The sequence below is a fragment of the Coturnix japonica genome, chromosome 1 (assembly GCF_054131305.1).
Source record: "Coturnix japonica strain WE chromosome 1, WE-NBRP24, whole genome shotgun sequence".
NCBI classification, from domain to species: domain Eukaryota; kingdom Metazoa; phylum Chordata; class Aves; order Galliformes; family Phasianidae; genus Coturnix; species Coturnix japonica.
The window spans coordinates 128109364-128122409 of record NC_140663.1 but is presented as its reverse complement, the minus strand read 5'-3'; the positions used below and the strand labels follow the sequence as shown (position 1 = coordinate 128122409).

At 44.0% G+C, this 13046-nt stretch overlaps 1 protein-coding gene across 15 annotated transcripts in view; it reads left to right on the top strand.

The window, feature by feature from the left end:
• The window catches only part of CARS2 (cysteinyl-tRNA synthetase 2, mitochondrial), a 32192-nt gene that overhangs the window by 14974 nt on the left and 4172 nt on the right, over nt 1-13046 (top strand). For 11 of the 15 annotated variants that reach the window (XR_014941781.1, XR_014941771.1, XR_014941773.1 and 8 more), the window contains 6 exons: nt 601-730; nt 3030-3163; nt 6518-6585; nt 9593-9659; nt 11541-11679; nt 12693-12816. Coding sequence is in view for 6 of the 15 variants with exons in the window: in XM_085535197.1 (XP_085391323.1) it covers nt 601-730; nt 3030-3163; nt 6518-6585; nt 9593-9659; nt 11541-11679; nt 12693-12816 (662 nt within the window). In the remaining 9 variants the exon portion in view is untranslated. Of the gene's footprint in view, nt 1-600; nt 731-2985; nt 3164-6517; nt 6586-8079; nt 8247-9592; nt 9660-11540; nt 11680-12692; nt 12817-13046 lie in introns of those variants that run through there. The other 4 variants (XR_014941787.1, XR_014941788.1, XR_014941786.1 and 1 more) reach the window with 3 other exon arrangements.

Below are 13046 nucleotides of genomic sequence, written 5' to 3'. Positions count from 1 at the left end.
TTTGTTTGTTGTAGTAATATACTCAAAAAAAAATCAGGAGAGACATGGAGACAACAGGCACAGGTCAGCCAGGGCTTGGCAAAATAGTGAAAGAGCCAATGTGAAGATTCAGTAGATAAAACTTGGGCTGTGTTTCTATCCTTTATTTCTTACCAATTCTGAATGAGGAAGCAAGTGTAATGAATTTTTGCAAAGTGCTTCACTTGATATTGCAGTGTTCTGAATTAGAACTGATTCTATATAATATCGATAAATCACATATCACAGAATCACAGAATGAGTTGGAAGGGACCTAAAGGATCATGTAGTTCCAACCCCCCTGTGTGGCAGGGCCACCAAACATACACATTTACTAGATCAGGTTGCCCAGGGCCCCGTCCAACCTGGTCTTGAACACCTCCAAGGACAGGGCATCCACAACCTCCCTGGGCAGCCTGTTCCAGGACCTAACCACTCTTCTAGTAAAGAACTTCCCCCTAACATCCAACCTAAATCTTCCCTCCTTCATCTTGGATCCATTTCCCCTAGTCATGCTATTGTCAGCCCTTTCTAAGTGCAATTAGAATAGATTGTAACAGAAGTCTCTCTTCTCCTTGGCAGTTGATACTGAAAAGCGGCATGGTAGAGATTTTGCCCTGTGGAAAGCTGCCAAACCTCAAGAGATATCATGGAGTTCACCCTGGGGAAAAGGAAGACCTGGGTGGCACATTGAATGCTCCACGATATCAAGGTCAGATTTCTTGTATTTTAAATCCATGGCTGTTTCTTGTTTTCAGTCACTCTACAATGGTAGTGGCGGTGCTGCTTTTTTCTTCTCATCAGTGGAAAGAACCAGTTGTAATCATCTGTTTTCTGCAATTTTGGGATTTTGAGTATGCCACAAATTCTCCTCCTCCACCTTAATGGAGCAGCATCTGGTTTTATTTTGTCGCTTTCCTCCTTGGAGAGAAAAGTGAGCGTTTAAAATAAGCCACACAGGATCACACGGTTGATCAGGGAGTCTTTTACCTTCAACTGAGTAACCAGTGTTTTCATGAAAGTTACAGTATGTCTTTCATCTGTCTTCCGCTTTGTGCAATCCACAGTGAACCTGGTCAGTACATTCTGTGAGCATGATGTGAATTGTGTGTGGTAGCGGTTTGTTTAGAGCTGGCTTAAATTCATTTGCTCTTGATTTGGAATTTAGTTTTATTTACTTCACAGAATAGTAGTACTTTCTGCAGTATTAGTTTATGACCGATTACTTTGTGTTTGGAAAAGACTCTTTAACTCTTTTGATTGATGATGGTACTTAGATTTCACAGAATCACAGAATTGTAGGGGTTGGAAGGGACCTCTAGAGATCATCGAGTCCAAGCCCCCTGCCAAAGTAGGTGCCCTACACCACGTCACACAGGTAGGCGTCCAGGCAGGTCTTGAATATCTCCAGAGGAGACTCCACCACCTCCCTGGGCAGCCTGTTCCAGTGCTCATTTCATTAGTCTCAAGTATTCTTCGGAAGCTAATAAGAAATTACTGGGACCTGAGCTTGTTTCTCTTGAGTGTTTGGAACCTAAGCTGTAAGCAGGTGGAACAACTGCTTTAGTGTTCTATTCCGCAGGCTGTGCTGGTACACCTCGGGTTGTTAGTAATTACCACCTGATAGTGAAAAACGTTTAGAAAAAGAGATTTTATGTCACTAAACAATTTCTGCACTATGGAACAGTTTTTAAAGCAACTAAAGTACACAAAAGCATGATGCATTTGGAGTGCAGCCTATGACAGAAGTGCACTCTAGATAAGAAATAACAACCCTTTACAAAATTGCATATCTGCTATTGTGATGCTACTTAAAGTATCTGTCTCTTTCTGTAAAAACTTACTTGACTGTGCCTGGATGAGGCTCTCACCATGTAAATAGGTGTTGAGTCATACAGAGAGCGTAAGTGCAGTAATCTGGGACTGGGAAAAATGGGGAACTTAGACTTTTAAGTTATCTAAAGTGTTTTGCTGTCACAGTCAGCTGTCAGGTACCCATTTTAAGCAATAACTACTTGTCTGTTTTGCCAAGCACTTGGAACTAGGTGAATTAACTTTGAAACAGCTTTGAAGCTCATGTGTGGGAAGGTGACCGAGCATTGGTCACTGGTGTAGTCCTGCAGAAGGGAGCCATCTGGCATGACTTTGATCTGGTCTCCTTTTTGGAGCTTCACTCACAATGGGATGCACTGTGCCTCCACAGGCAAGATGAGGTCTTCAGAGGTCCGTGCTTGATCTGATTTTTCAAGCAGGCAGAAAGAAGCAAAAGGGCCCGGGATTTCAAAATGGCCACTGAGACACTGTCTTCCTCTTCTGATTTCCTTCTCTTCTTCTGCCCCAACTAAGGTGGTTTATAAACGTATCAATCTGTGCATATTCATGTCTATACATCCCTGAAAGAACAGTGCACAGAGGATGCAGCCAGACTCCTTTCCGTTAGACCTAGTGCCAGGACCAGAGGCTGTGGGCGCAAATTGGAACGTAGAGGCTCCCTCTGAACACCAGGAGCACTTCTGCGTTGTGCAGGTGATGGAGTGCTGCATAGGCTGCACAGAGGCTGCAGGGTCTTCTCCCTGAGGGTCTCCAGCAGCCGTCAGGCTGTGGCCCCGGGCATCCTGCTCTGGGTGGCCTGACAGGTATAAAATAAATGAATGCTAATACCAAATCTGAAGAAGCAGTTGTCACTGAACTTGTTTCGCCTGCAGATGAAGGCAGCTGTCTGATATTGTAGGAGGGCATAGAAAAGAGATGTCCTGCTTGCCATTCTTTAATCTAAACAAGAAAAAACAATCATTCATACTGAAGAAAATGAATTGTGGGTGGGTATGGCCCTGTTCATACACATAGTTCTGCTGCAATTTTCATATCCAAGGTCTGTGAGTTCTTTCTTGACGTTACATTACAGTCATTAAATCATGTATTTATATTGCTCAATTTTTTTTTTCTTTCTTTCTTTCTTACTAAAAGTTTTGGTAGTGTTCTACTTACCCATCAGGAAAATGTTGTTACAGTGCAGTGTTTGGAAGGCAGCTGGACATCCATACTGGTGGAATAGATCTCGCATTTCCTCATCATGAAAATGAGATTGCGCAGTGCGAGGCATATCATCAGTGTGAACAGTGGGGGAATTATTTCTTGCATTCTGGTAAGTAAAATATTCATCACCTGAGAGGCGTATAGAACTGCAGGGAATCTTGTTCTAGTTTTTTAGGGTTGCCATTTTTCTGTGGCATGAGATGTGAGGGAAACTTTACACATAGATGCTGTACTACAGTGGCCAGGTACTGTCCTCACTAAATAAAGGAACATAAATGAGTGCGTATCTTGAAATTGAATGCCTTTATTTATAAGATGGTTACAGTAAATACTGAATATCATCCAAATCAATCTCCAAATTGTAACAGTGTGTGCATTACTCACATGTAATGTTTACTCCAAATGAAACATGCAGAAATCATAGAATCATAGAATTACCCAGGTTGGAAAAGACCTTGAAGATCATCAAGTCCAACTGCAGCCTAACCATAGTACCCTAACTCTAACAACCCTCTGCTAAATCATATCCCTGAGTACTACATCCAAACGGCTCTTAAGCACAACCAGGGGTGGCGATTCAACCACCTCCCTGGGGAGCCTATTCCAGTACCTAACTACCCTTTCTGTAAAGAAGTTCTTCCTAATATCCAACCTAAACTTGCCCTGGCACAACTTGAGGCCATTTCCCCTTGTCCTGTCACTTGAAGAAAGAAGAGTTTTTCCTCTTAGAACCTCTTCCCCTCTCATTTGAATTTCTCCCAGATTTTTATGCTTATGATAAGATGTTACTTTGGTTATAACAGTCCTGCAGGAAAAGAGTGGAAATAATTGATCTTTTCTATTTCTTCTAAAAGTAATTCCTGCTGTCTTAGAGATAGAACCTTCAGTATCTGGAGGTGGGTGAATGAAGGTGCCAGGTAGACAGGTAGATGATCATAATGTTTTAAAAGCTTTGAAACTGGAATAAACCAATCCAGCTCTCCAGTCTCTCTCAGTATCAGTTTCCTGTGGGCTTGAAAGGAAGCTTTGATTGCTGAGCTAAGTAGTAGGTATGGTGAAAGGCTTTAATCATGGTAGGAAAAATGCATTGTATTACTGGAGGATAATAATAGCGGTTGCAAAGCTGCATGAACCAACAAGCCAACCAAGCTCACAGCTGTGATCCTGCAGAGAAGCATCTAGTGATTAATAGCTGCAAGTTTTGAACATGTGATTCATGTACCTGTAACGATGTAAATTATCCCGAGAAGCTTTTATAAATATATTCTCTTCCTTTAAATACTCGAGTAGCATTATATTGAGTGATGAGTAGAAGACACAAAATTAATGCTGAGGTCTGGGTGAGTCAGACACTTTGGTTGAGTCTGCTCAGTCACAGTCAAAGAAGTTGCTGCTGGGGAAGGCAGAAGGTCTATAACACCTATGGGCTGTATCTATACCAAGTCACTCACCCCTCACAGAATCACAGAATGGCTCAGGTTGGAGAGGACCTCAAGGATCATGAGTCTCCAACTGCGCCGCCACAGGCAGGGCCACCAACCTCCACATCTAATACTAGACCAGGCTGCCCAGGGCCCCATCCAACCCATCCTGTCCAGCCCAACACATCCAGCCCCTTAACCCTCTTCACTGATGCCCATCCTCAGCATCTGCCTATCCTACAGAGAGTGACTGACTCAACTTGACCTTGGCCTTGGTGTATCCTCTGCAGATCTCTGTTATTCTTCACCGAGAAGTCACGTTGCTGTTCACACCTGACTAAACTATACCAAATTGTCTTTCACTCACTCGATCTTTGGCATTATGACATTGCTTGAAGTTGTGTAGAACTGTTCCCTGCTGCCTCGTACAGTGGTCCAGTGAAGATTCTGCTGAGCAGTGATCTGATCTACATCATTTTATGATCATACTGGTGGTGTTCTTCTAGAAACCTCCAAGTTCATACTTCCTGTTGTAGTTGTTGTAGTGGTTCTGGATGGTCTTCAAAGTACTGAAGGCAATAGAAAATCAGCTGCAGTCTGTTTTCTCTTCCTGCTGAACAGTACTTTGTGCAAGATCTCTTTTTGAAGTCTTTGAGTTACTTGTCTGAGCAAGAGTTGTACAGCCTGTGCTTCACTATGGGAATTATTGTGGCTTTTTGTGTGTGTGTGCGTGTGTAAATATGTATCTGTTGGTTCTGTTTGGGATGAATTTTAAATTCTAGTTTCATTTCCCAATGCAGAGGCTGTTATAAATCAACAGAAGCTGGTACATCCTCCAGGGTGTGCTTTATTCCTGCAGTGCTGGGGATTTCTCTTCACTTCTACTGAGATGCACTGGTTACTGCCAGCTGGAACCTTCTGCTAAATAGAACAGTCAGTCTGAGTTTTTGAGCTTGGAGTCATAACTACAGGGGGAGTGTTCTTTGAAACTAACTGAAGGGGATTGAAGATTTCTCAGGAAAGAAAACAAAAAACCTTGATTGCAAGAGCGATTTGAATGCTTCTGTTTTGTAGGAGCTGACAGATTGCGTTCATTAATTCAAAGAAAATTTTGCTGGAGGACGATAGCATGAATTATTGAGGGCAAATGAATCAGCTTCAGAAGCAATTTATTCTGGTAACAGAGTTCAGAATTTTAGCAGGCTCAGAATTGGAGGAGCAATCCCCATTAGAAGAAGAAAATCCCCTGCACCGGGGATAAATCTTCTTATAAGGGCTTTATTTTTAGACTACTTGTACTCTGGGAAGAGCGCCAAGCCAAAGTTATGAAAATCCTTATATTTTGTGATTCTTTCATGAAATCATTCTCTCCAAGTACTGAAACTCTTGAAGAAGAGTATTTCAAATTCAGATGTTACTGATACTTTACTAGGAAATCGTGGCCAACTTGTTTGAAATGTGGCTGCCAGAAGTTAAGCCAGTCAATATTTAGGCAACTAGGAGCAGGGGTTTGGCCAGACAACCTGCCTTTCCATCTAAATCCCTCTGTTATTTCTCTTCTATCTGTTGAACTCTCTGAGGCAGCAGACAAAGAGTTGGTTCTGGTGGAAGTCCTTCATGGGGGCTGGTCAGAGTCATGGCTATGTGAAGGTGCTGTGTGGTGAGCAGCATTAGCATGCAACCCTTGCTGCTCTGCAGACATGCTCCTTGCTGCCTGGAGTGCTCTGGAGATGCCAGACCTTGGAGGCTGTGGCTGAGAGCCGCATGTCCTTGATGGGGCACAGCTGAGTGCTGAACAGGGGGATGCATTTTAAGGGTAGAAGATCTAGATGGCCACCTTGTGTTGTGTTGCCTGGATGTGTGCAGGGCTGCTGGCAACAGTTATGAATGATAACTTGCGCATTGCATTGAGATGGTTGGCACTCATCCACCTCAGCCTCTGCTTCCTCCTGTGACTCCAGTATCTCAGTGCAGAGCTTTTTCTCCTTCAGTGCCCATTCAGAAGCACACTAACGTATCCTGATGCATTTATTTTGTTCTAGGGCATCTGCACGTTAAAGGAAGTCAAGAGAAAATGTCTAAGTCATTAAAAAACTACATAACAATCAAGGTAATCTCTATCTGCATGTTGAAGAAGTGTGTATGTAGTATATAAATACTAACCACAGTCTTATTTTGAGAAAGGATGTGACTGAATGCTTATACTGCAGGGAAAGTGAAGAAGAGTGTTTTTTCCTAGTGCTGGTGTCCTTGTTTGGATGCAGTAACCCTGCTCTCACTCAGGCGTTGCTCCTAACTTGGGTCTCGCTGAGCTGAGAGCACTTGTGGGACCATAAATACTGGTCTCCTGTCTTTATTGTATTTTTCTTACTGTCACTTTCTTGCCAGCACACAGAGAGCTTTAATTACCACCAGGCTGCATGACTGTCTTGTTTTGGTGTGTCAGAGAGAGGGAACCCTTAACCAGAGGGAGTGATTCAGTAGCATCTGGGTTATCGTTTGTCTCATGAAGGCCCATGAAGAGACTGAGCTCAGGTTTGTGGTGCAGCGTAGAGCAGTGTCACCATGTCTGTGATGCACGATACATAACACCAACGTAGCTCCAGTGTTAGCTGACACCTATTGTTAGAAGCAGGTAATTTTCTTCCTTGAGACAAAGCTTGAGAGGCAGCTTCAGCACATATGTTCCCCTCTGCCCCCGTGGAAATCTAGTTACAATCCTTTTAAATTGGCGTGAGCTGCTTTGTTCTTAATTCTACCCGTCTTGTCTTGTCTGCATGCAGTTAAGCCCTGTCTCCCCCTGGAACATTATCCATCGCTCACAGTTTTCACAGCAGTTTCCTGAGTCTGAGCAGATTTTGTAGACAGGGCAGAGAAGCGACCATTAATGCAACACATGCAATGAAAAAAAACACCTATGGAAATGTTCCCCTCTGTTTTTGCAGTGGTGCTTCTTTGCAGGAGGCAGTTGTAGAGAGCAACAATGTGCTTAACAACAAAAAATTCAAGACCAGCTTTCTTCTCATGCTGGTCTCGTCTTTTAATTTCACGATTAGACACGGTTAGCAAGTATTAATCCTCTCCCTCAAGTAACTTGCAGTCCAGCGAACCACAGTTCTTCCCATGCGGCCTTCCTGCATCCTGGATGTTAAGCCTTGTGTGGTACTTTGCAATGTGTGCTCTGAACAGTTCACAGCTTCTGATGGTGCCGCTGGCTTTTCCATTGTCTGTGGTGGCAGAGGAGCGCAGAATGCATTCCTGGCAGGCACTGAGGCATGGCTCTCCTTTCCTGCTGGGGCACTGGATGCTCTCTATCCAGCTGCGCTATTTTTCTTCCCCCTTCATCCTTTCTCTGTGTTTCTTTCATGTGTCTTACTCTTGTTTTCTTTAATGATTATTAATTCTGACCTTCAAAATCAAGTGCGTAGCGGCGATGCACAGCCAAGCAACCCGCTTTGGGAGATCCATGCTACTTTCTTTCTCCGTGTTCTGTTTTTAATGAAATACAGAAGTAATTTCCAGAAATCCCTTCCCAAATTCAAACAATTCCTCATTAGAATCCATTTCCGTGTTTTAGTGTTATTGTTTTCCTTCCACATATTAGCATAAAGGACACTGTGGTGCTGGAGCAGGTTCAAAGAAGGGCAACAAGGCTGGTGAAGGGCTTGAAGAATGTGCTCTATGAGGAGAGACTGAAGAAACTGGGGCTGTTTAGTCTGGGGAAGAGGAGGCTGAGGGGAGACCTGATTGTTCTCTTCCAGTGTCTGAAAGGTACTTACAGTGAGAGTGGGTCTAGTCTCTTCTCACAGGTGACAGGATGAGGGGAAATTGCCTTAAGCTGTGCCAGGAGAGGCTTAGGTTGGATATCAGGAAAAACTTCTTCATAGGAAGGCTTGTTAAGCACTGCAATAGGCTCCTCAGGAAGGTGGTTGAGTCACCGACCCTGGATTTGTTTAAGAACTGTTTGGATGTGGTGCTCAGGGCCATGATTTAGCAGAGGGTTGTTAGTTAGGGTAGTATGGGTAGGTCATGGCTGGTCTATCTGGCTGGTCATCTTTAAGGTCTTTTCCAACCTGAGTGATTCTATGATAAAGCTTCTGAGAGTGCTGAGCACATAAAGTTACACAGAGTTGATTTTAAAAACTGCCACTTAGTATTACAGTCTGTTTCTTGATTTAGTTTGCCCCGATTGCCTCTATTGCTTCTATTTCCACTTGAGAGACTGCATAGTGCTGATGTGTGCTGCCCTCTGCGCTCAGGCTCTTTGATGTTTGGGCTTCTAGCAGAACCTAAACCTCAAAATATACACCTTTAAGCAAATGCCATTTCCACGTTTTCTCACTTGCGCTGGCTTCACCCCATGATTTTGTATTGGCAGTGATGCTTCAGTGTTACAAACTTCCTATCACTGGTTTTCAAATTAAAAATCAGGAGTGCAGTAGCAGTTAATCGGCCACCTTGTCCAACCTTCGTGCTGAGAGCAGAGCTGCCGAGTGATTGAATGTCTTATCAGTGTACCTTCCACGCATTTAAACAGTTCTTTGTAGGGGTAATAAATTATTGTTAAAGCTAGATAAGTAGTAGGGTGAAATTAATGAGGTTTCGTGGCCAGCATAGATAAATTCCAGCAATATATGTGTATATATATATAAAGGGTTATTTTTATTCACTCAGTTTTCCTTCACATGCTCCAGAAATGTTGCTTTCTTGTTCCAGTCTTTCACAAGCTTTGCAATACTTGGGAGCTGTCCGTTCCTGCAAGGTCACATCCTCATTTTGGTCTGATGGCTTTGGTTTGTTTTCTACAGAAGTCTTTATTTAATGCACAAATGATGATGGCTACAAAATATTTATTAATGTCTGATATTCATGATTGACGTTCCATGTATATCAATGTCTTCTACATATATGCACATCTATCTTATATGTTAATGGCATTAAACTTCAGATGTGAGACCAGTTCTCTAAATTAGAGTTTTAATCCTATCTTCAGCTACTGTCGTGGGCTGTTTGTAAAGTCTGTTTGCCTGTAAAACCAGTGTGAGAGGATTAAAGAGCAGGTTGAGAAATGGTTCGATATAATGCTAAAGCTGTCTTTTTTTGTGGTTGGGGTTTAGGATTTTCTGAAGAAGTTTTCCTCGGATCAGTTCAGGATGTTCTGTTTGCGCAGCAGATACAGCTCAGGTAAGAAGGTGTATGTGGCTCCTCACGTTCCTCCCAGCCTGGATTTCCAGGGGTGCCTTGGAGCTCTCACCTTGTAGGTGGAAATGTTCCCTGCCCAGAGAGGCTGTCGCAGCCCCATCCCTGAAGTGTTCAAAGCCAGGCTAGGGGGGGCCCTGGGCAGCCTGATCTTGTGCCTGTTTTAGTGGTTAGCTGCCCTGCCCAGGGCAGGGGATTGGAAGTGGATGGTCTTTGATGTCCCTTCCAGTCCAAGCCATTCTGTGATTCCCTGTAGGATTGGTCTTAAGCCAGCATTTAGGAAAGTATCTTTGTCTAAATACCTTCCATCCTCATGGGATGAAATAAACTGTGCACACTTCAGTGGTGCTGGTCTGCAGCTGGGGGCACGTGGAACTCTCATGTGAATGTGACACTGAAACAAAGGATGAAGGAAAAAGGTTTAGCACCTACAGCACTGTCACACACGCATTTATTCTGTAAGTAGGAGCTGATGGCTGCGTTGCCTCCGAGGTGACGAATGACACTGAACCCCGCAGCTCTGAGTGCCTGCACATCATCCTTCTCTGCTCCTCCTGAACTGGTTGCATCTGAATGCGTATTAGAAGGATGTGACAATTCTAAGTGGTTAAATGTCTCCCTGTGATAAAAGCAGAGGGCTATCTTGTAAATCCAGGCAGATTTGATAAAAGGAGGTGGTGGTGGTGTGTTGCCAGCAAGCTGCTCTGTAGATAAGAACTGCTGGGAGGTCTGCAGTGCTTGGCAGGATGCGATGCCGATGGCAGGAGCTGTGTCAGATAAGCAGGCAGAGTCAGGTACTTGCTATGCAGTCTGTCAGCACGTGTCTGTGCCATCAGCTCAGTTCTGCTCAAAGACAAATTTACTTCATTCCTCCTTGCCTTGCTGTCTGCTTCCAAAGTAATTTTATCAGGAATGAGATCCCCAAGCACCTCCTCTTTGTTCCTAAGGAGGTTTCTGTAGCCTAAACCTATTTGGGATGTTTCCTGCCATCCCTGACTTTGAAAGAGAATGTGTTGTCCTTGCTTGACTGTGGGCTTGGGTCCTGAGTCACTGGGTTTCCTCTTGTATTCCATCACTTGTGGCTTTGCTCTCACTGTTGCATATGGGCTGTGAAGCTGCTGTAGGCATGGGGGTTTGACCTCCAAAGCCCTCTGCTGCTCTCTGGAACAGGCTTAAGAGATTTTCTGAGCTTGAATGGCGGTGTGCAGTGTGTGGCGGTTCAGGAGAATGCCCTGAATCAGCGGAGAAGAATGGATTTAATCAAAGCTTCATCAGAATAAACTTCCATCGAGTATTCCCCTCTGAGCCCTGTAACCAGGGCAATGGGTTGAGTAATGGTAGCAGATATCAATGATCTCTCTTAGTACCTCACCGTTTTCTAAAAGTCACCACCTCAGCCTTTTAAAAAGCTTTGTAAAGCTTAAATTTAAGACCAGCGTTAGTGGGAAAGTAATGCAGATTTTCATTGCACACAAGTAGAAAACCTGATGAACGCAGCCCAGGGTTATACCTCAGCAGGGGGGGATGATCAGAAACATGTCCCATCCAACACTTGGGTACAGAAAAACCCTTTGAATCAGGTAGTTGTTCCCTCCGTGAACTTCCAAACAGTCTTATCAACAGTCCGATTCCTTTTCAGTTGGCTGTATGTTGGGATCTATAGGAATTGTCTTTTATGTTGATCTACGTAATTGACTTAGTGCAACGTAAGGACGAGAGTGCAAGTAATTTAAAGAAAAGCTCACTGTGGCAAAGAATAACAAACTTCTTTGCTAGAAGGACTGTGCCAAAATACTGTGCCTGGGTATGGCAGCCACATCCTCTGTATCATAGTGCTCAGATACTTTGTTTTTTTCTTTTTCTTAGCTGTAGATTTTAGCGATGAGACCATGAATGATGCCAAGAACATTCTCCAGGCAATCTCCTCATTTATTAGAGACGCGAACGCTTATATAAAAGGACAGCTGGTGTGTGACCCTGTTAGAGAAGATGTACTGTGGGAAAGGTAAGTGCTCTCCCTCTATCTAAAGACTGTGGTTATATGAGCAGTGATTTGCATATATGTCACATATGCTGACATCCTGGTGTGGGGCAGTGGGCAGAAGGGTTGCTCAGAAATTGGCCAATATAGTTGGCATAGGGAAAGAAGTAATGGTTATTGAGACCATGGCAGTGACAGTGAATGATAAGGCTTGGAGGTGTGAGGCATGTGAGGAAATCAATGTAGATTGTCAGTGGGAAACATAAGAGGGTAACGCCTTGTGTGTTGTTAAATATAAAGGCAACCAAGGTGGCACAAAGTTCATATTTTTGGAAGAGAAGGGGAAAGTCACAGGGGAGAGCTTAGGGTGGGGTGGGTTTAGGGTGGCAGCAACCTGATACCTGAGACAGGAGGGCATTCCAGGTGAAACCACTCTGCAACAGGCAAAACAGGGTGAAGAGGAGCCTCAGAAGAGCTGGAGTAGCTGGAGGTCCCCAGCTAACTGTGCTCCTTGGGCATTATTGTGAAACAGCCCCTGGGGTCGGTGCCTATCAGCGTGCAGGTCATCTGGCATCCTAGCAGAGAAAGCTGCCGGTGCTGTTTGCAGCCTTGGTTGAGCTCTCCTGTCAAGTGCTGGAGCAAGGCATGGGACAGGGCTTTGGGACAGAAATGTGCCACCAGCACAAGAAGTGGGCTGCTGGGGAAATAAAGGGCTTAGCAAATAGTTGATGTGCTTAACATCAAGCAAATTTTCCATGTGGTTTTAAATGATTAGGCAAGCATTTGCTATGCTGTTGCTGGTTCCTTTGGTTGGTGATGTATTTATTGAACAGGTCCAACACTTTGACAGGCATCAGGTTTCTCCCTTTGCAGATGTGAAATGCAGCTTTCCTGACCAGTGCAGCATCTCCCAGAGCAGCTAAGAAGGAGATGGCAGTGTCCTTTCGATGACTCCATCTGGCTGAATAGCTGATGAATTCAGCATACTGCTGGCATCTTGTTTGTCTTGTCATAAACGCTGCCTCTTCTCCTTGCAGGCTGGCCAGCACAAAGGTAAATGTGAAGGCTGCGCTTGCAGATGACTTCGACACCTCCAGGGCTGTTGCAGCAATTATGGACCTCATTCACCATGGCAACAGACAGCTTAAGGCTGTTACTAAGGTAACCCATTAGGATACAGAGATCAGAAAATGACAGCTGTCCACTGTCCCACTGTTTAATGCAGACAGATTAGTTTATTGTTCACGTAAGAAAACGGCAGAAACAAAGCTCCATAAATTGTTGACCTTAATGGTACCCATTTGTCCTGACCGTGTAGCAGGAATTGTATATGGCTGTTGTTTATGCCTCACTGTGTACAAAGTGTGTCTCTTTTGCTGCCCTCTATTATT